The sequence below is a fragment of the Peromyscus californicus genome, unplaced genomic scaffold (genome assembly GCF_007827085.1).
Source record: "Peromyscus californicus insignis strain IS unplaced genomic scaffold, ASM782708v3 Scaffold_9__1_contigs__length_137607984, whole genome shotgun sequence".
Taxonomy (NCBI): Eukaryota; Metazoa; Chordata; class Mammalia; order Rodentia; family Cricetidae; genus Peromyscus; species Peromyscus californicus.
Window position 1 is genome coordinate 132774023 of NW_026294617.1, and position 22188 is coordinate 132796210.

General features: G+C 37.5%; 2 protein-coding genes across 4 annotated transcripts in view; one reads left to right on the plus strand and one right to left on the minus strand.

Annotated features, from left to right (window-relative positions):
* Nucleotides 1-1255: 1255 nt before the first annotated feature.
* On the minus strand, nt 1256-10209 carry Fpgt (fucose-1-phosphate guanylyltransferase). Of its 2 annotated transcripts, XM_052730301.1 has the most exons (4): nt 10014-10209; nt 8088-8255; nt 6573-6665; nt 1256-4403 (listed from the first exon to the last, which is right to left on the minus strand). In XM_052730301.1, the coding sequence occupies exons 1-4, from the start codon at nt 10207-10209 to the stop codon at nt 2950-2952; spliced, it is 1911 nt and encodes a 636-aa protein (XP_052586261.1). In that variant the 3' UTR covers nt 1256-2949. The 2 variants fall into 2 exon arrangements, with proteins under 2 accessions (XP_052586261.1, XP_052586262.1); XM_052730302.1 differs by lacking the exon at nt 8088-8255 and having other exon boundaries at nt 10014-10093.
* Nucleotides 10191-22188, plus strand: part of Lrriq3 (leucine rich repeats and IQ motif containing 3) — a 112838-nt gene continuing 100840 nt past the window's right edge. The window contains exons 1-3 of one of the 2 annotated variants that reach the window (XM_052730299.1): nt 10191-10367; nt 15960-16208; nt 17177-17500. In XM_052730299.1, the coding sequence (XP_052586259.1) occupies nt 10191-10367; nt 15960-16208; nt 17177-17500 (750 nt within the window). Of the gene's footprint in view, nt 10368-11274; nt 11389-15959; nt 16209-17176; nt 17501-22188 lie in introns of those variants that run through there. The other variant, XM_052730300.1, reaches the window with a different exon arrangement.

The following is a 22188-nucleotide window of genomic DNA, read 5'->3' on the forward strand; positions in this document are numbered from 1 at the left end:
AAAACCATAAACTACTGACCCAAATAGCTCAGAAGGAAACAGTGCCCAGGTGCCACTTGACTAGCATTTTAGACACAGGTGCCAATGCTGCTCTACATGTTGATGGTGCTAGTTCCTCTTCATAAGTATCCTTCTCTTTTGGCTCTAATTTTGCAAATATTAATACAGTGGGGAATCTGCAGATTTTACTCTTCTTTTATTTTAAATTGCCATCGTTGCCAGCCAAACTACAGCCAAACTGGCAAGTCTGAGCCATGTGCTAAGTTTGGCTTATTTTTGCTCATGTAGATAAAAGATAATGTTGCCAGGAGCAAATCTGGTGTTTTCCAACCAGACTCTGGTGGCTTGTCTTTATTATAAAGAAGCATGAAGTCAGAAATTTTCATGTATTTGGACCAAGGTTTGGATCAACAGCATGTTTCCTAGTTTTGCTGTCATGTTGATATGTGGGAAAGACATGTGTAACTGGTCAAGCTCCTGAGAATAACAGAATGAGTGCTCAGGTCTAAATTAGATATTTATTTCAACCCCTTCCCATACAAGGCTCAGAGAGCATCACATAAGAGGGAGCAGAAAATATAAGAGCAGAAGGATGGGGAAGAAAGGCTGTCTTCTGGTCATGACATGGCTGATACTGCCATGGGCTCACAGCACTTGAGATTTCCTGCACAAGATCAAGCCAAATGAAATTTAGCAGAGGAGGTAGTTAAGCTCTAGGACCCACACTTTTCAGGGAGCAATTTGAAGTTGATAGTTTCTAGAGGAGGGAGAATTATTCATTTTTTGAGGATATGACTACTGATAGATGTGCAGTATTCCAGTGAATGACCCCACTCCCATGTACAAATGGGAAGCACTAACTGGATTAAGTAGGTTATTAGAACAAAAAAGACATGAAGTTGGGAGGGACACATGTTGGGGGATATGGGAGAGTTGGGGGCATGAAGGATAGTTATGATCATATTTCATTGTATACATGTAGGAAATTCTCAAGAATAAATAAAAATTTAAACTGCAGCCTTATCAATGCCTTTGAAGTCACAGTGGCTGGTGCTTGGGGGACAAGTGTTTATCAATAATTATGAGCTGATGTCTGAGTGCTTTAGCAGAGGCTGACCTTGACTCTAAAGAGCAGAAATGTCTTAATTATATTGCTCTATTACATGTTATTTGTTCCTTTCTGTATATATGCACAGAGAAATAAGATTCTATGTCTAAATGTACCTACAAGAGATCTATAATAAATATAAAAATGTCAAGTAACCAAGGAAGTGCTGGTATTCTTTATTAATGATGTTTTTTTTCTGAGAACATGAAATCACGATTCTAATCCTTGGCAGAACTTTAAGTCAAATTAGTATGAACATTTAATAACATTCAACATCCATTGAAATCTCTGTAAACAAATCAGTAATTGTCAAACAATATCATACATCTTTATCCCTGGGAACCTCAAAAAGACAAATACATATTTATTTATAAATAATATAGTAGAAGGGTTTTGATAGATATCTTGTTTATCATATATTTTTATTATAATTTATATATAAATAAAATTGTCACAGCAGTTATTAGTATAGTTAAGGTAATTTAAACACAATTATGACAAGTCTTGCCGCTATTAAACCTAAAAACATTTCACTATTGTGTTTATTTCAAAATAGGTGCACATAAGTTGTTTATGATCTAAGTATTATCTCAGATTCTCTTTTCTAATTTCCTCCTCTTAGGCCAACTGTTTATTCTCAGCATCACTATCAATATGGACAGAATAATGTAAAGCAAAATACTCATTGTCAAGTCAAGAGAAGTTTTGAAGGACTAATTAAGGGTGGATTAAGTAATGTCCATGGTGAAGTGAGCACTGGTTCTCAACTATTCCTACCACCTTTTGAGCAAACAACTGAGTTCTATCGGCACACATTTTCTAGTGTAATGGGACAGTAGATACAGTTTATAAAATATGGCAACACATGTTCAAATTTATAAAAATAAAACACACACACTTTTTTTTAAAATCACATTTGCCAAAATCTGTGAGACACAAACATCATTTTAAAGCATTTTTAGAGCATGAAGTTTTGACTCCCAGAACCCACACAGAGGTCATAATCATCTATAACTCTAGCCTAGTGGTTCTCAACCTTCCTAATGCTATGGCCCTTTAATACAGTTCCTTATGTTGTGGTGACCCCCATCCATAAAATTATTTTTATTGCTACTTCATAATTATAATTTTGCTACTGTTCTGAATTATAATATAAATATCTGTTTTCTGATGTCTTAGGTGACCCTGTGAAAAGGTCATTCCATCCCCAAAGGGGTCTTGACTCAGTTTGAGAACAGGTATTCTAGCCTCTATGGCTACTTTGCATATGCATACATGTAGATAATACATTCATGTACATAAAATAAAAATAGAAAAAAATAAAAAAATTAACAGATAAAGGGCAATTTTCTTTAAAAGTTTAAAAGGATGTTTTTTATTAGGTATTTTCTCATTGTGACAAGTAAAGTAATACAATCATCAATAACACCTAGAGCTTTATTGGACCAAATTTCAAAAAAACAGAAAAATTCTAAAAGTATGTTTAGAAAATCATCCTCTAAAATAGGAGTATTTGTTATGTGAATGGAACTGTATCCCACAAATTGATATTTACCAAAAAACAAAGCTATAATAATGCAAAAAACATTTAAAACAGCATCACTTTCACGAATTTAATCCTGAAATGTTTTTCCATCCAAAGTGGCCTTCTGTAACTTTGTTATTACTATACTACAGTAGTTATATTAATATAATTTTCATTATGTTGCTTTACTGAAACAAGCCAAAAAAATGGAAAAGAAGAAAGAAAGAGAGGGGGGGTAAAAGAAAGAAAGAAAAGTCAGAGGTCTATAGAAAATGCCTGCATTTGCAATCCTGTTCATAGGCAAAATATATTGTACTTATGATTTCTCCGAATCAGATTTTTTCTTATTTGAACTAATTTCTAGAAAGATTTGCTCCCTATAAGCTAGCATGTTTCGTACATCTTTGTAGAGAAGCATTTCCTGGATGGATAGCAGCTTAAAGTTGCTCAGGCTGAATGGTGAATGGCTCTGTATAGCACTTAACATCCCAAGGGATGCTGCAACCGATTCACTCAGAGTAGAACAGACAGGGAAAATTCGAGCAGTCCACAGGCTCAGATGTGTCTTACTTCCTGAGAATAGTTCCTCTGTAGCTTTAAGGTTCCAAATATCTAAACAAGACTGAAAACAGACTCCATAGAACTCAAGAGTCTTTAGGTCTGATATGGTTTTAATACTACTTTTCAAGTTGTCTTGCATGCCAAACACCATAGTTGAGTATTCTAAGTGTCCGTTTATCTGCAGACTTAAAGAACACATGAAAGAATATGGGGGCAGCACAGCTTTCACTATGACAGAACCACTAATAATGCACTTTTCCCCAATGGACACCTCAGGCCCCAATCTGGAATATTCTACAACTGAGCCAGGGGCCACATAGCATCCTGAATCCAGTATACTGTGAATGACACAAGGTGTCTCATGGGGGCATTCAGGCACATTTGGAAAGACACTGAAAGCGCTGGATTGTAAGCCCAGCTCTGACCTTAATGTACTATCAGAAGTGAAATGAAGCAGATATTCTTCCGTTGTTCCAATGTGATAAAATCTGGAGTTATTAAGAACAACAACATTCAGTGGTGTTCCCTTGAGGAGGAGGAATATTTTCTGCCTCATGTCCAACAACTGGGACTCTTCTTTAGTGACATGTGATGTGTTCCTGGTGTACTCTGCAGTTGCTCCAGGCCCCAGTGCCTGCAGAAAGTCACCATAGGCATCTATTTCACAGTGCAGTGGGCCTACACTTTCATAAAAGTCAAGTAGCTTTTTGGCTGATTTATGATCCATGTAAAATAGGCTATCTGTGTAGACATACTCAGAGTGCAATGGAAGACTGGCTGTGTCACCCCGAGGCAAGTCCTGTTGACCAAAGCTTCCGCGTCTATGCACAGCATTAAAGTGATGCATTTTTTCAATGCTGGGCTTATGGAGGAAACGGTGGCATTGCCTGTACTCAAGGTCACCATGTTGTGAGGAACCGGCAGAGTCCAAGACAAATACTCCATGTGTTGTGCCTACAGCCAGACTAGATGGATGGGCTAAGGCAGTAAAGCCAGGCTGGTCAAATGCAATGTACTCAGAGTCCCCAACACTGTAGAGTTCAATATCATCTGCACAGGTGACCAAAACTCCAGGCTTCATGTGTGAGGGGAAATCCATGTACATGGCTAGTTTTAACTCCAACATCTGATAAATGGGCTCACCAAGTGGTAAAGCTGTGAAGATTTTTCCTAAAGCACTTGCATTGGGAAGCCGTTGACTGTAGCCACCTATAAAACAATGTAAAATATTTAAAAATATGTTCTTGAAGAGATTTTCAAAATCTGATGGCACCAGTTATAGCATAACATACCTCTGAAGATATTTAATACTAAGTATCTAATCAAAATTAAGGGTAGAATTAGGAAATCTAGACGACTCCAAAACCATCAAAGAGTGTTTCTCATATGGCAATTTGATATAATACAATTTTAAAGACTGTAGGTCAGGAAATAATTGAAAGACACAGAGCCTGGCTATCAAGTATTCTCTATCAATTGCATAACTAACAAAAGGACCAATTTTAAAACTTGATCTTCCATGAACATTTCTAACGATGCATTCCAACCACGGTTAAAGTTATAAATTAGCGATGTGCTTAGAAAAAGTTGTAAAAGACTAATGCAGTTAAACAATTTCAAAATGTACTTCTCTGTTAAACATCCATTTCATGATGCACTGTCTTCAACTTGTGAGACATACTTAAGAAAGTAAATGTAAATTTACTTAAGAACAATTTTTTTAATTATACCACTTTTTCACTTAAATTGGCTTTTCCCTTCTAAGACGAACATCATAATGTCTTGATTTCTGAAATATGTTCTCCTAAACACATTGAATGTCTTGAATCCTTTTTCTGTAAAGAAAGGTGTATAGTGCAATGCAGACTTAGGTATTGGGAAAGGATCTGATAGATGAGCTCACCTATGGCTTAGCATGCTTCAGCTACTTACTTGAAGATTTACTGCAGTCAGCTGCAGTATAATGAGAACAATGCAACATTTAAAGTACTTTGTACAGAGTACATTGTTCAAGAAATAAGAGCTAAAATTAATTTTAATTGTTTACCTTCCAAAGACCAGATGATAGTAAAATTTACACTAAAAAACCCTCCTCACAACTGTGGAGACAGGTTCACAACCCCAGACAGACTCCAAAAGCCAAGGACACTGAACCCCCACCCCCGACCTGAAATGGCACTTATTTGCCTGTACCCCACACTATCTTTATCTAACACAATGTAATATTTACATAAACACTGGTTATGCAATGATATTCCAGGAATTATGAAAAGTCCACATGTTTAGTACAGACATATTCTTATTACCCCTTAAATTCTTTCTGTTTCTCTCTCTTTTCTGTTTCCTCTCTGCTCTGTTCCCGCCACCTTTCTGTCTCTCCAGGCCTGGTTTCTTTCTAATAAAGCTCTTTCTAACTCTGGTTAAAAAAAAAAAATACTTTCTGTTCATCATTGTCTGAGTCTGCAGGATTCAGAGGGCCCACTATATTTCTTGCTATCTATTTTCTGATGTCCAATTAATTTTACCTTTATTCTACAAGACTAAAGTAAATTTTTCTACATTCTTAACTTTTGTTTAAAGCAGGACTTGGATGTGCTATGATGATGTCATCTGTACAAAGAGTCATATAACTGTGTACGCAACTTGGAATTAGAAAGCATCTTTGAAGCTATGAAGAAGGAATTCTAATGCTGGGCCTTCCTTGACCAAAGTTTCACCAGCCCACTAGAATTAAAGAGATAAACAACAGAAGTTTCCATGCAACCAGATGTTTAATATAATTACATGTATTGAATTAAAAAACCTACCCACTATTCTGACAACATCCTTCTGATTTCTCTCTTTTGAAATATTCTACATGCTTTTCACATATATATTTATGTGTTAACTCTGTAATTTGTTATTTTTCCTTTTTTAAAACTGTTAAATATTGTAGCTTTTGACTATCAATAATCAGACAAAAATTCAAGGTAGAAGTTTTGAGAAATATCTAATCATTTTCATCATCATTCATTTTTTTTTCATAACAAAATTCCCCCTCCAGATTCCTGAGAAATGCCCACATTTTCAAGAGTTTTGTGAAAAATAATTTTCTATTTGCAAACCAAAAATGAAATGATAAAATATCCATAAAAGATGATGATGCATATAAGCTACAATGTTAAGAATAAATTTTGTGAAAATCATAACTTACACATTGAAAATAGCAAACAGACAACACCCAAAGCCAAGAACATTTATTTCCAAAGTAAAATACCATCTATGAATTTTAAAACAAAATAAATTATAGGGGAAATCATTTGCAAGGGAGATAAAGTCCCTAAGGTGTCAAAGGTTGAAAATTCGAGGGCAAATGTAAATGAATAACCAATAAGTTACCAGAGTGAATTAACAGGACTGTGAAAGAATTCCATTTATCTCCATAGAGGCTTTCCAGACACTGAAGAGAAAAAAGTGTTGATCCTCCATTTCCTGAAAAACAATTCAAAAGCACAATTTGCTTCACAGAAAATTATGAAGATTTTGTTATGATGATATACTTAATGCTATAATTTTGAAGATGTGAATTTTGTTAATATGAGATAGATAGATTGAGAAGGTATTGGCAGAAGAACAGATCAGTCACAGTAAATAAGCAAACAAACAGCTAATCAAGAAATATAGCAAAGCAGCAGGTAATAATCTCTCAAGAATAGTCAAGAAAGAAATGATAAATTACATAATCTATGACACACTGAATTCATTTGCATTTGTCAACCAGAAAATTTGCTTAATGACTTCTTCCAAATGACACAGCCCAACACTCAAACTAGTTTTTTTTTTTTAAATGCAAGAACTTGGTTTGTACAACATATTTTAAATATTACTAACATACTGTATACCTAATTCTTCTTTACAGAAGGGACATCACACAGTGCTGACTTTCCTCCTGTGAGGGCTGAACCAACAGTGGATCATCAAAATAACACCAGTATCATATACTGAAACAACAGTGGATCATCAGAATAACACCAATGTCATACACTGAACCAACAGTGGATCATCAGAATAACACCAATGTCATACACTGAACCAACAGTGGATCATCATCAGAACAACATCAATCTCATATACTGAACCAACAGTGGATCATCAGAATAACACCAGTATCATATACTGAACCAATAGTGGATCATCATCAGAATAACACCAATGTCATACACTTGCATTCTCTTCCTGACACGAAGAGGCTTTAGCTTTTCTTTTCATATGAGCCACAATTTTAGGGATAAATATTCAAAAAAATCATACTACTTCCAAGTGAAACACAGTAAATAAATAAGTAAATTAAAGATGAATACTGGCTTTCAAAGCAAAATACTTTTAAGCAATAACTATAAAACAGTAGAAGAAATTATTTGCAATTCTCTCTATACAGAATCAAAGGTAAAATATAATTTATTTATTTGCAATGATGACAAAGTTTGAATTAACCCAGGGTTTAAGTAAATATTCTATGTTACTTTATATGACTGGACATTGTTCATCTGTATTCCATATTTTGGTTCCAAGAGACCAAGTATATACAAAAATCTTTTGACTTGTTTTCTTCATGTAAATGTCTGAAGAAACTACTGGGTTGGGAAAGAACTTCCAATGAGGTCTACTGTAATTGTATTGAAGCAAAAAAAATTCTTTTATATAATGATATGGACAAATTTACCTTCAAGTCACAGTGGCTCAGAATCTTTGCTCTGACTTTCATCTTGTTAAGAGAAGTTAATTTAGTTAGATTCAGATTTTAAAGTTTATAAAGGCCATGTGTGGAGATGAACAGTTTATAAACTATAAAGCTCAGAAATTATTCAATTATTTTGCTCAGAATCTGTTATAAACATCCCAATAAATGTATACCAATTTTAGTTCCAGCAGGATCAGTGAAAACATGATATTGAACTCCAAGGGGCAATTCCTTTCTCTTCAGCTTCTCTGATAACTGTTGTTTGTAAGCAAGCTCCTGCTTTTCATCGGCTGCTGTTATTGCAACTACATCCCAGAATTTTCCTGCCACCACGGGTTTACCTATTGGAAAATGGCAAGAAGTTTTTTTTATATTATTAGAATTCCCTATTACAAGCTTGCCCAGCTCAAAAGAGGGGAGGACAAAAGGATACTCATTACCAGCTTCCTCATAAGATGTAACAAACAACCACAACAAAACCCCACAACAATCTTTAGCCCCAAATCAAGCAAGTTTCATGAACTAGAGCCCTTAATGTTCCGTGGATGAGAAATAGCAACTCTACACTCCTTCCACATTTCTGTGTAGAAATGTGGGTTGTTTTGTCTGTTTATTAACTTTTCTTTGTTCTTTTTATTTTTAAATTTCTTTGTGGTGCTGGGGACAAAACACAGAGCCCTATATATGCCAGGGAAGCACCCCATCACTGAACTATATGACAAATCCTCTCTTCATTTCTTTTTTAGAGAGTATCTTACTAATTGACAGGCTGGCCCTGACTCTTCCTGTAATCCAGGCAGTCCTTGAACCTTGACCCCGCTGTCTCAGCCTCCCAAGTATATAGCTGTACAGTCTTGCAGCACCAGACTCAGCTCTCACTATTTTTTATGGATTTATCATGACTGATCTAAACTTACGTAGGCCATCAGAATACCACACAAAACTTAGAATCAAATTCCCCAATGAACTCATTAAATGATAAACTGCACTGGCAAACAGTGGGACCCTCTCCTTTATCAACAAAAATATTAATAGAGTTTTAATGAAGGGGCTCTAGCTGGCCTGAGTATGGCAAACATGGCACTAGCAGACCCTTCTCTTCCCCCATCCCCTCTTCCTTGATAAAAACCATTAGATTGCATTCCTAAAGCTAGCTACCAAAGTCTGTCTAGTCTCTCATTTGGCCACTCCCTCCCCCTGAGACTATCAAGGTCCAGCTGTTAAAGTACTGAAGTCCAGCAATCAAAAACCCCCTTTTGGCTACCCTAATTAACATCAAAATCAAACACCTCATTCTAACACTATCCTCTTTTACCTTTATAAACTGCCATTAGCCTATGGGCCATGTCCGTCTTCTCTCTATTCTAAGAGGGGCAGTCCTCAGTCCCTCCAGGACAAATCCCCCTCCCCCTCTCCCTTGTTCCCTTCCCCTTCTCCCTCTGTCTCCTGTCTTTGTCTCTTATTCCCTGCCCTTTGTTCTTCTGGGGCAAATAAATCTCCTTTGTGCTGAGAACTTGGTCTTGGGGTGTCTTGTGCAGATACAGGACCTTTTATTTAACATGATAAAAGAGAAGGGAGGGGGGAAGGGAGAGAGGGAGGAAGGAGAGGGAGGGATTCCTTACCTAGGATTTAATAATTCCAAACACTGATATCCAAATATAAATCCCTACATTTTAGACAGTCACAAACACCAGTTTTATCAGGCAGCTGTTCAGACAAGGGCAAGCACCCATCTGTGCTTTTTTCCTTTAAAGGGCAAACTTAAGTTTAGAATTTTCAAAGTCACAATTGGCTTCATATTGGAGTTTAAATAGGAATAAGCTGGTGAGCTATGCAGGGGACTGGGGAAAAGGGAAGAAACGAGGTATCTACTTCAGACTCTGTAAGCAGCTTGACTTCAAACCAGTGTGCTAGGCGGTGCGTTACATTCACAGCCACACAAGCCACGTCACGAGCTCTTACTGTTCCATCCTGACACCTAAGATGAGGCGGGCAGGGGCAGAGGGAGAAGAGAAAGGCAGGGGACAGGAAGCGGCGAGGGGTCCGCGGGAAGGCGCCCTCCGTGCACGGGGCCGGAGAACTCGGTTCCGCCGAGGTACCTCTCATCCCCGAAAACAGCCGCAGTTTCCGTAGGGTCGCTTCCCGGAGAGACGCCATGGCCCGACTTCCGGGAGCCCGCATAGTACGCATGCGCACTCCGAATCCCACGCCCCGCCCCGGCCGTGCTGCCACGTCACGGCGTCCTGGAGTCCCGGAGACTGGAGAAGCTGGCTGCCATGAGTGTGCGCTGGCCATGTTTCCGGGGCAACGCTCTGTGTGCAGATGGGCACCTAGCTGTGCCCGGGCTGCGTGGGGCTGTGCCGTCGGCTCCCGCCTGTCCACGCCCGACAGCCCGCGGCGTGCCAGAGGGGACCGGCCCGCCGAGCACAGTGGAACATCACCCAGATGCTGAGGTGACCCGCCCGCACAGAGCTTCCATTCCTGTCAGAAGGCCTCTCCAGGAGGCCAGGTCGCAGAACCTCGGGTTCAGGGGGCCCCTGCGCCCCAGGTCCGGCCCACGTGGGATGCTGTATGTCGGACCAGACCACGCCGCTTCCTTCAGTCGGCCAACCTCTCAGGCACAGTCTTGAACTTGAGCAACAGGGCGCTCACTTGTGTTCACTTGCTTCTCAGGGGTTCTATCAAAGGTGTAGGTTAGGATGCCCAATAGTGCCCGATATCGGGAAGTCAGCCCTATTGAACATGCTTTCATCGGCGGATAATATTTATTTCTCGTGTAGAGTGCCTAGTTTATAATGAGTTCTCCAGATTAATCTCTCCATTCTTACACATAGCATATAGTAAGTAACAACATTTAAGGAAGACTTCAGTCTCAAACCCAGAAATCCTATCCTCCTCTACAATTTGGCTTGGGAAGTTTCTCTTCATTAAAGTCTTGCTCAGAATTCTGCAAAGCAATTTCCTATGAACTTAACTAAGTTTCTAAGTAACCTTAGTCTTTTATTTAAAGTCTTGACTTTAGCACTTAATTCTGTATTTAAAGTAGAGACATTTGTGGGGAAAGATTATTGTTTCACAGTGCATTCTTGCTGAAGAAAATTTAGAAAATACAGAAAGTTAAAGGGTCTGAGTAACAGCAGTAGAAGTCAGATTTTGTGATTTCTACTTTTCAGTGAGTTGGAGTAACGCCAGGGTTTTGATAAGACTTCCCTTGTGTTTAAAGGGGACACACTGAAATGTGTCAGTGTGTAGGACAAGAATACAAGTAGAAAGCCTTTTTGGAGGCTACTAAAATAGTGCAAACAGGAAATAATTGGTGGAAATTTAAAAGATTATAATGGGGGATGGTGAGAAATTGCTTAGATTCTAGAAACATTCTAAAGGCAAAAGCAACAACATATGTCCACTGATGGAGGATGAAATGGCCAGCAAATGAGATGAGGAAAGCTATATATGGGGAAGCATAGTGAAATGGTAAGAGGATACATTTAATTTAATATTAGATATATAGAACAAACGTGTGCATATATAGTGGAAATTGTTGTGTCTGTGTGCATTATGTATGTAGTTCCGGAGATCAAGACTAGTCTGACTAGAAGTTTTTGTGAGTTGTTAGAATACAGATCGAGTTAATTTTCAACTATGGAACTAGGTTGAAATTCCAAGGGAATAATAAAAGTCAAAAGGTCCTACATGTTAGAGTACCACACATTCTTACAAGTGGAAAACAAAAAGTCTTAGGGTATCAGTTGCTATGAGAGACACCGTGACCATGGCAACTCTTATAAAGGAAACATTTAATTGGGGCTGACTTACAGTTCAGAGGCTTAGTACTTTATCCTCATGGCAGGAAGCATGGTGGCACACAAGAAGACATGGTGCAGAAGAAGAAGCTGAGTTCACATCTTGATGCACAGGCAGCAGGAAGAGACTTCCCTACTCAGCATGGCTAGAGCATCTGAGACCTCAAAGCCCACCCCTAGTAACACACTCCAACAAGGCTACACCTACTCCAGCAAGGCCACACCTCCTAATAGTGCCATTCATTATGAACCCATGGGGACCATTTCTTTCAAACCACTACAGTAAAATTTAAAAATAACGTATGGAACATCATGCCCACCTTCTCTCTCCGTGCTGGAATTAGCTCTGTCTTGAGCTTGTGCAGGTCTCATGCAGCTTGTGCATGCTGTCACAACTGCTGTGAGTATAAGTGCAGCTTCCCTGTTGTGTCTGGCACTTATCCTCTTTCTACATGCCTTCCACAATGATCCTTGAGTCTTGGGATGAAATGGTGTAATATAGATGAGCAATTTAAGAAGCTGAGCATTGTGCAGTCTTATTCTCTACACATTGACCAGTTATGAGTCTCTATGTTAGTTGCTATCTACTGCAGAAAGAAACTTTTCTGATAAAGGTTGAAAGATGCACTGATCTATGAGTCTAGTGCTTTATCATTAGGAGTTAGTTTAATGCTGTATCTATTTAGCAGAATAACAGTAGTAGGTTCTTAATGAGAGCTTTATGACCTATCTGACCACTAGTTCTGGGTGTCAGGTATGGGCTCTATCTTATGGAGGGTGACTTAAATCCTGAAATTCAAATCAGAAAGTTGTTGATTACCCCCATGAAATTCTGTTCCCTATTGTACCAGTAGGTATATTTTCCAGCTCAATTGTTATAACTTGTACAAGTTCTACCTCTAGCAGAGGAGCTATGGACAATTCATAGCTGCTGGGAAAGGGTAAGTCAATTTTCTTTAAGGCTGTGGCCTTTGATAAGTCAGCCATGTTCAATGGATGACCCCCCCCACACAATGAACTTTAACAAAAAAAAGAGAGATAAATCTGTTTGAATAACTATATTACAATGTCTAAAATATGTTTCAAAATAAAAGATGGAATAGTAAGTATGATAAATAATTTGAAATAAAAGCTCTATATACAGTGATGTGGTTATATAAAATTACACACATCTATGTATGTATTATTTGTATACTGATGCAGTGAAGCATAAAGTCAGTTTCAATTGGATACAGAGACAGAATCTTGATGCTGTATATGGATGGATGCTGTTTATATAAAGCATCTTTTTAAAATACGATTTTACGTGTTGGAAGAAAAAGGAAAATTAAGAAAATGGCAAGTCTAGTGCCTGTCTTGGAGAAAACATTGTAAAACACATGTGATGAAAGATTGATATCCAAAATAATACAAGGTTCTCAAACTCAACAGTAAGATAGCAGCCAACCAAAAAAATGGATAAAGGAGCCAAAAAAACCCACCTCATCAAAGGACACACTCATGTGGCAAAGAAGCATAGAGAAAAATGTTCAGCATCATATATCTGTAGGGATTACAAATTCAAAAAGTGAAGTACCTCTATATAGCTATCTGTCTAGCTTTGATTTAAGATACCAATACACCAAGTACTAGTAAGAATATATAAGAATAATTTCTCTTAGCTTGTTGCTGATGGAAACACAAAATATTACAGCTGATTCCAAAGACAAAGGTAGTTCATCACAAGATAAAGCATACTATATGATCCAGAAAGTAAACTACTTGATATTTATCCAAACGAGTGTAACATGCACATGTAAACCTGAGAAGACTTGCTTGTAGCAATTCTATTTGTACTCTCTCAAGCTTTAAGTCAGCTAAGATCTCCTTAGTGGGTGATTGGATTGATAAAACATCCTATATCTATGAAATGTAATGTTCCTGTATGTTTTAAAAGTGAGTTATATTAAATGCTGGGCATCAAAAGAGGTCCGTGTGAATACTAGGCAAGTGTTTGTCTACTGAGCCACATTCATTGCCTAAAATGAGTTTCACTGGAAAACCTAGTACTGTTATACTCTGCTAAATGGAAAGTATTAAAGTACTCATAATGCCACCATTATACCATAGATTAGTGCATCTCTCATTCCTCGTAAGAGAAACTTCTTGACCCCAAAGGCTCAGGGGTCAAGGCAGGGTGAGAGTCATTGTTTGTGGATGACTGCAGTGAAACAGTGCTTTATGATCACAACAGGGCCGTTGCACATGTCAGCTCTCGGCAGTTGTGAACATGCATACAGGGTGCTCATAAACCCTTGTCATCATCTGAAGGTAGCCAAGCTTTACACCAAAGTGGGAAAAAGGTAGGTATTTAGAAGAAAAACCCAGGGAGAAGCTTCCATATTTGTGTAATTAAAACAAGCAAATAAGGCACAATGTAGATACAGGCTGCATTTCAGGGCCTACGGAACTTACTGTATTATAGAGATACAGCTACTTGTACCAGTTTGTGACTTTAAATTTGCAAGGGTGATTCATTTGTAATTTGGGCTAATCTCTGTCAGAATGTTCATGAATTGCCTGATTAAAAGACCTTTAGCTCTGGGATCCTGATACACTAAATCAGAGATAGGATTTCATGAATCACCTTTTCATAAATTCTATAGGTGACTTTAGAGTTTGTGGATTATAGTGTTAGGCCAGAATATTAAAGTATCTTTTGTCTTTATATCAACTTCATATGAATTTTTTACATTTATTTTTATCTGGATCATGTAGATTTAGTTTATCTGCTATTGGTAGAAGCTGGTTCTTCTAATGGGAAGGATAGTTTATCTTGAAAAAAAAAGCCACCAGGTAGATAATTTATGCTTATGTATCCTCCTGAAGACAATGTCTAGCTGCCTTCTGTGAAATCTGAAATTACCCATAGTATAGACAAATTTTTAAATGGTCTTATTAAATAAGAAATATAGAGCTAAATACAGAGTTAAAGCCCAAGAGATCAGAGCAATAGCCACGACTCCCTTTAGCTTATCATTTGCTGTCATTTTTTTCCCTGAGAGAGAGATCTTTTTTGTGTGTGTCTTGCGTTTTATTGCTTTCCTGTTCTGCCTTGTCATTGGCTCTAAGCCTAGCCATATGACTTCCTTGTCATTGCCTGTCTAAACAGACCTCCTGGTCTCTATGGTTGGTACTGGGATTAAAAACTCAAGGGTCACCACGATTGGCTGTGTCCTTGACCACACAGAGACTCTGCCTGCCATGTGATCGGATTAAGGGCATGGGCTACCACCACCTGACTTCTATTCCTGGCTCACTAATGACCTCTGATCTCCAGACAAACTTTATTTATTAACACACAAATAAAATATCTTAACATAATTAAAAAATCACCACACCCATAGTGAGAGCAAATTCATAGATATGGAAGGTAACATAAAAGGTTGTATAATAAAGCATTAATCAATTTTTATATTTAAACTCCAAATGTTTCGATAACCCCCAATTCTAGTTTTCTGATAAGCAGAGCATTAAGGACATACACAGCGATGGCTACATCTCTTTAGGAAATGTCAGTCTGTGTGGGTAGTCTTCACTATGCCTTCACTTTCTATGGCTTCTCCCAAAAAAGTTGGTCTTTCATCAACTTATTAAAACTTCAGAGTGCTTTTTATCATTCATTCACTTTAAACCAGGATAATGATGTGTGCTACACATAGTTGTAGTTTTGTTTGTGTCTTGTTTGATGTCGTCTGTAGAAATGATAATTTTGTAAATTGTATGTTCTCTATTCTGTGGAAAGTGAGGTTTTATTATCCTTTCACCAATTTATTGGGAGGACAGTGGTAATCTTTCAATATTAGATATTTAAGATATTGTGGGATAGAAGATGCTATAGGATTTAAATATTTTTATTTTAATTATTTTATCCATTTTTATCATCACTATATAGAAGATAATATTGTATTTTTATTTCATGTAGATTTTTAAAACTTGAAAGTAATTCTTTGTAAATATTTATATTTTAAATATTTGTGTGTATCTCTTTGTCTGTGCTTTGTATATGTGTATATGGCATTTGCATGTGGATATCCTTGGAGGTCACCAAGTGGGTATCAGATCCCCTGAAACTGGAGAGCTTCCATTTGGTGCTGGGAACCAAATCCAGGTCTTCTGAAAGAGTGACAAGTCGTTTGAATTGCTGAGCCAAGTCTTCAGCTCCCAGGGTCATTCTTAAACATTGATCTACTGCTTTCCTAGATGTTTCATGGAACAATCACAAAAGAGCTTACCAGTCATGAAGAGTGGAGTCACTACAATGAAAATATAATAGAAGATCAGAAAGACTTTGTGTTTGTAAAGTATAATGGCCTCCATCTGAAGTCCATGGAGAATCTGCAGTCCTGCATCTCTCTGAGAGTGTGCATCTTCTCTAACAACTTCATTACTGACATCCAGCCACTGCAGAGCTGCATAAAGCTCATCAAACTTGATCTCCATGGAAACCAGGTAAGCACTGTCTGCATGTCAGTGAACTTACCCTGTTAACCTACAGCACTCTTCCCAGCCATTGAAATTATAAAGAAAAGCTTAAAATTATATACAAATAAGGCCCACAGACTCAAAATACACCATGTAATCTAAAACTTTAAATGATATGTAAAAATGTATACGTTGTGCTTTTCTTATTTTTAAATTATGTATGTATAGAGTCTTTCTGTATCTGTACCAAATGTGTGTAGCTTCCTACAAAGGCCAGAAGAGGGCACCCAATTCCCTGAATCTGGAGTTACAGGGTTGCCACATGGGTTCTGGGAATTGAAATTGAGTAACTGAAAGAGCAGACACTCTCAACCACTGAGCCATCTCCCCAATCTGTGTTTCAATTCCTTTTAAATTATTTTGCTTTAAAGATTTATTTTGTTTTTATTTACATGTATATCTGTGTGTGTGTGTGTGTGTGTGTGTGTGTGTGTGTGTGTGTGTGTGTGTGTGACTGTAGGTGCCCACGGAACCCAGAAGAGGGTGCTGAAGTTATCAGTAGTTGTGAGTTGTCAAGTGTGGGTTTAGGTCCTCTGGAAGAGCAGCAAGAGCTCCTAACCACAGAGCCATCTTTTCAGCCCCATATTTTTACTTCTTAAATGTATAGTCTAGACTATAATTATATATTTTTGAGCCCCCAATTCTTTATGTGAGGAACCTCATTTGGAATTGTACTAAGTACTTTTCACTGAAAGGTCTCTATATATGCATACCCATGAGTGTGTATATATATTCATTATGTTACTAATTGCAACTTATTTCAAATACCCAATACATCATGTCTTTGCAGTCATCATTTGGATAATTGGAGATTCTGGTTTTATTTATTAGGTACTTGCCATTTGCAAAATACTGAATTTTAGATGATATTAAATGTTTCACCATTTTTTCCTTGCAGATTTTATGAATCATACATATTTTAAATATTATTTCAGATAAAGACTCTTCCAGATAGAACTTTTTGGGGTGGACTCAAGAACCTAAAACTCCTCTACCTTCATGACAATGGCCTTGCCAAGCTGAAGAACATCTGCGTGTTAGATGTGTGTGCAAGCCTTATAGGGTTGACCATGTTTGACTGCCCAGTGAGTCTTAAGAAAGGCTACAGGCATGTTCTTGTCAATAGTATCTGGCCTCTCAAAGCCCTGGACCATCACGTTATATCTGATGAAGAAATCATTCAGAACTGGCATCTTCCGGAGAGATTTAAGACATTCAACCACAGGCTATTCTTTAACCTTTGCCCAGCATTGATAAAGGTAACTCAATCAATGAATGTTTCCTTCAAAATCAGTTCATAGATATAAAATTTTAGCTCTAAATATTATACTCAAATATATAATCTGTTTAACGGTATTGTTTTTTATCTTTTATAAAATATTCACTGGTAAAAACATTAGCAATGGACTTTATATCTGGTAGTTTATAAAAGTTTGTATGCCTCTTATGCAAACATGTCAATCTAAAATCAACTTGTATATAAATACATTTTGTCTGAAAGATATTTCTTTTGATATATGTTGATTTTCATGGGAACTACTTTTCATTTTTGAAATGGCATGAGACACAATTTATATTAACGGAAGAGGGTAAAATACTTGTTATTCAGTTGATTTAGTATAACTAAATGTTTTTGACATAAAATACTGAACATTCTTAGGAAAACTTGAAACCCTGAGGTTACATACACATTATTGTATAGATTTAAAACGATAACCATTCATTATTCATAGCACTTGAGTTTTAGAGCTGATAAGTTGGAAGGAAGGCTTAACTCTGCAGCTCTTAAAAAAATTAATTAAACACAGGACAGAGTCTGATCATGGATTTCCAAAAAAATATTTTCAAATGTGATATAAACAATAGAGTGCATTTGAGGGATTACTAGGTGGCCCCCACCACTGTCAAAACACCATGGAATTTTGAACAGATTAAGACAGTTGTGACACAACATGGTGATGTCACCTCATGAAACCATCACTACCTATGTGATCTGTCATTGTCCAAACATAATTATGTGTTACATGGCTACATTTATAGAGGGGATCTGAGGAAGAATAGGAATTAATGTGGACAGTGATCAAGCTGGGAGGGGGCAAATGAACACTGACCATGAGGAAGCTGAATGCGAAGCTGCAAGGTTGTGCTGTAACTGCCTATGGTCCTTAAACACTACTAGTAAGAACGTGGTTTCTCAATATTAGTTGAATACATTTTGGGCTTGGTAATTATTTTGTAATAATTAAAAAAATAAAAGTGAGGTAGCTTTTAAGTCTGATGTCTTAACCTGCACCCTCAAGGCAAAGAATCACTTAGTTTCTGCCCTATGGTGGCAGTGTATGTGATCTCTTCAAGGATGGTCAAAATAACAGGGGTTCCTTTAAGGAAGTAGTGAAAAGTCTAGGGAGGGAGACAGAAAGATAAGCAGGGGTCACAGATGAAGAATCTAACCTTCTTAGTACAGTGAACTACTTTAGTTATACTGGCTGCAGATATAACGATTCTCTCATACTGTGTGCTCGGTATATGAATGGCATGACCATATGAGACAAATCTTAAACTGCCATGTCAGCTGCCATGTGGCTCAAGGTAGCAAATGGAGCTGGTGTATGGTGCTGGAGCTAGCTACAGCCCTCAGGCAATGGCTGGTAGCCACACCTCTGTACACAGAGCACTGGCCTACCTGAGAGACTGTAGGACTAGAAACGCACATCTATCTCCTTGTCTAGAGTTTTTCTTAGCTTTCTCAGGTCCTGTGTTTGGATATTTGAGCCATACATTGGGCACCATATGTAGTCAGAATTTCCTTTGGGCTGCAGCTCACAAAAACCACCTGGAGACTTATTCATTATGAAAGCTCGGCCTATAGCTTAGGCTTGTCCCTCTAGCTCTGATATCCTAAATTAACCCATTTATATTAATCAATATTTTGCCTCACGGCTTTTTACCTCTCTTCTATCTTGAACCTCCTATTTCCTCTCCATATCCTATGGTGTCTCTCCCACATCCAGATTCATCTCTTCCTCTTCTCTCTCTGCTCAGAGTTCTTTCTCTTAAAATCTGTATTTCATAAAGCCATCAGGCATGGTTACACTCCTGATGAATTTTTGGTCAGTTTATGAAGATGATGGTTTAGTTCCTTTTTCCAAACCTTTTCACATTCCATCTGAGATGTTACAATGGCCCATTCTTCACTTTTCTATCAGCAATCAGCTTAAAAGAGTGTACATTTAAAAGCAGGTGCTGCCCTTGGTTTAGCTGCAATGAGGTCAGATGAGCTACTATAGGAGAAGAAAACATGGGAATTACAGTGAGACAGGAAGCACGGAGATTTGGGCGCCAGGCTTGCTTCTTTTGTAATAACATGGGAACTAAGGAATGTTCCACAAGCACTCCTTCTAAGGCTAATCACATGAGTCACCTAATCACAATAAAGCCGTACCTTCTAAGCATTCTACCATCTCCTCTCACTGTAGTTCTGATAAGCAAGCTTCCCACGGTTCTAAACTGTTGCACGTGTCAGGAAAACCATGTCCAAGGCATATTGCTTGCAGTTTGGGTGAAATTTACAGTTAGTGTGGTGATGCCTTCCCAGTTCATAAGAATGTGACAGTGGTGTCATTACCAGAGAGTGAGCATGTCCTAGATAGCTCAGTTTGGTAGCAAAGCCATCTCACTGGTAAATCATTAATTCATTTATCCCATAATAGATGAAAGTTTAAACCTATTCAAGAGGGCAGAGACTTCATGAAGTAATCCCTCTCAGTGGTCCAATCACCAAATGCCATTAGCATATATTTTTCAGGATTCCTTCAAGTCATAGAACTTCTTCAGTTTTTTTTTTTTTTTAACATTCTTGAATACTGGAGGCTAGAAGTTCAACAACTTAAAGAAGGGCATGAACAGTTAAATGTTTCACCTTACTGAAAGAAATGTTTGATCCAGGCCTAGAATCTATGGGACATATGCAACTTTCAAAGCTAAACACAAAGCATGACTACTAAACAGTCACCAAAACTGTCAGTGACTTTTCATCACAGAGGTGCACAGATGCACACTGAGCACATGTATGTCTAATGTTGCTATCTGTTAGGGGGATACAAGTTAAATAACAGATTGTCTTTTCATTTGTTTTGCTTTTGTTTATTTTTAAGTACAAATTATGGCCAAAATAAAAAAAATAAGAAGTACTGTCACCAAATTCTTATAAGTATACAGAGAAACCTCTGGGAAGGATTTTGTTAGTCTCCTTTGAAACTGATCATGGAATTATCACGTGATTCACTAGTTGCTTGTCTCAGAATTTTTCCCAGAGAAATAAAGGATTAAGTCTTGGCAAACATAAATTCTTCATGAATGTTTTGAGCAGTTTCTCTATAGCTACCCAGCATTCAATTTTTACCATTATAACAAAACACCTGAAACAGGCTACTCATGAAATAATGGGCCTATTCACTTCACTTGTGGAAGCTAAGGGAACTGCCATCAACCTCATAGTGAATGGTGGAGCACACATGGGAGGTTACACTAAAAATGAAAAGCAGAGAACCTTGGGTGAGGGCACACTCTGGCTTCATGGTGATCCACTCAAAGCTACCCTGTTCCTTCTGTGGGCAGTGGGGTGATTTGATGACCTCTATAGGCACCAGCTCTTAAAAGCTTCACTCCACATGCCACATTAGGAATAAAACCTTCAATACATAGACTCTTGAGGGACAAACCCCCTTTCAGCCACAGCAAACCCCCAAATGAAAATGGTTCCCCAAGCTGATCTACTTTTACCATGTAATGACATTCAGCAGTATAGGTATGTCTGTAACAAGCTAGATGAACATCTGGAAATGCTGTGTGAACTATGTGTCTAGAAGTATCTCATAAGAAAACAAATTTCTTATTGCCTACCACAGTCCATGCTCCCTTTATTCTGTACCTTCTGTGGATTCTGTGACAGTTTTATTCTGTGCCCTGGTTCTACAGTGATTAATAGAGCAGAATTCTCCAGTATCTCTGTGTTAACCAAGAGAGTTTTAGAAATACTAATTTAAAGTGCTACAAAATTCTTTCTTGTAAATGTGGAGAAATCACACATTCTCACCATTTTATATGGTGAATGAACATACTATTCAAAAGAGAATATGTTTTCCAAGGAATAAAAAGGTGAAATAGCTATGAGGTATGGTTTTATTTTATTTGAAACAAATACTTATGCTTATATTAGTATATTTTATAGTTTTCAAATATTCCAAGAAACAGTGAGGCATGTTGAGGGGGTTCTGATGGAAAACCTCTCACAGACAGAAAAAGAAGTGGCAGACCTTCCAGACTTGGTATACATAGAATGGAAAACTTTTATAATGACAGAAGCTACTTAGAATAAGGAGCTGATTGAAAATGATCCCATTTTAGAATTTTATGCAATCTGAATAGCATGTGCTTTTGGAATTAGCTTCTAGAGCTTTTCCTATTGTCAGCATGTAAAGTAGATTCCATGACAAAGCCTTATTATTTTCTCTTCAAATGCCTCTCTGTACTTTATGCCAGCATTAACACTAATCTCTATCACTCTGCATGCTGTTAGGATAAACATTTCATTACTATTGTATCATCTGTCGTATCTTATTGATTATTGATATTTATGCTTAAAAATATATATGGTTTGCCTAGATTTTATTATAATTCCTTTCGTTAGACTGACTAGTTTAGAATCAGTCATATTTTTAGCTAATATAATAATTTCTATAATTAAAACTATAATACATTATATTGAGTAAGGTGCTTACTCAATGCCTCTCTGTGTTAATTTTGTGATAAAGATAATTATGTATTCAGAAGTCTCAAAATTCTGAATCAATGTCATTTTATTGAATGCTGTAAGACTTTTGGGAGATAACCTTATTTGGATGGTCATAGTGTTTCAGCTACTGCTCCCAGTACTGTATCAATGGCC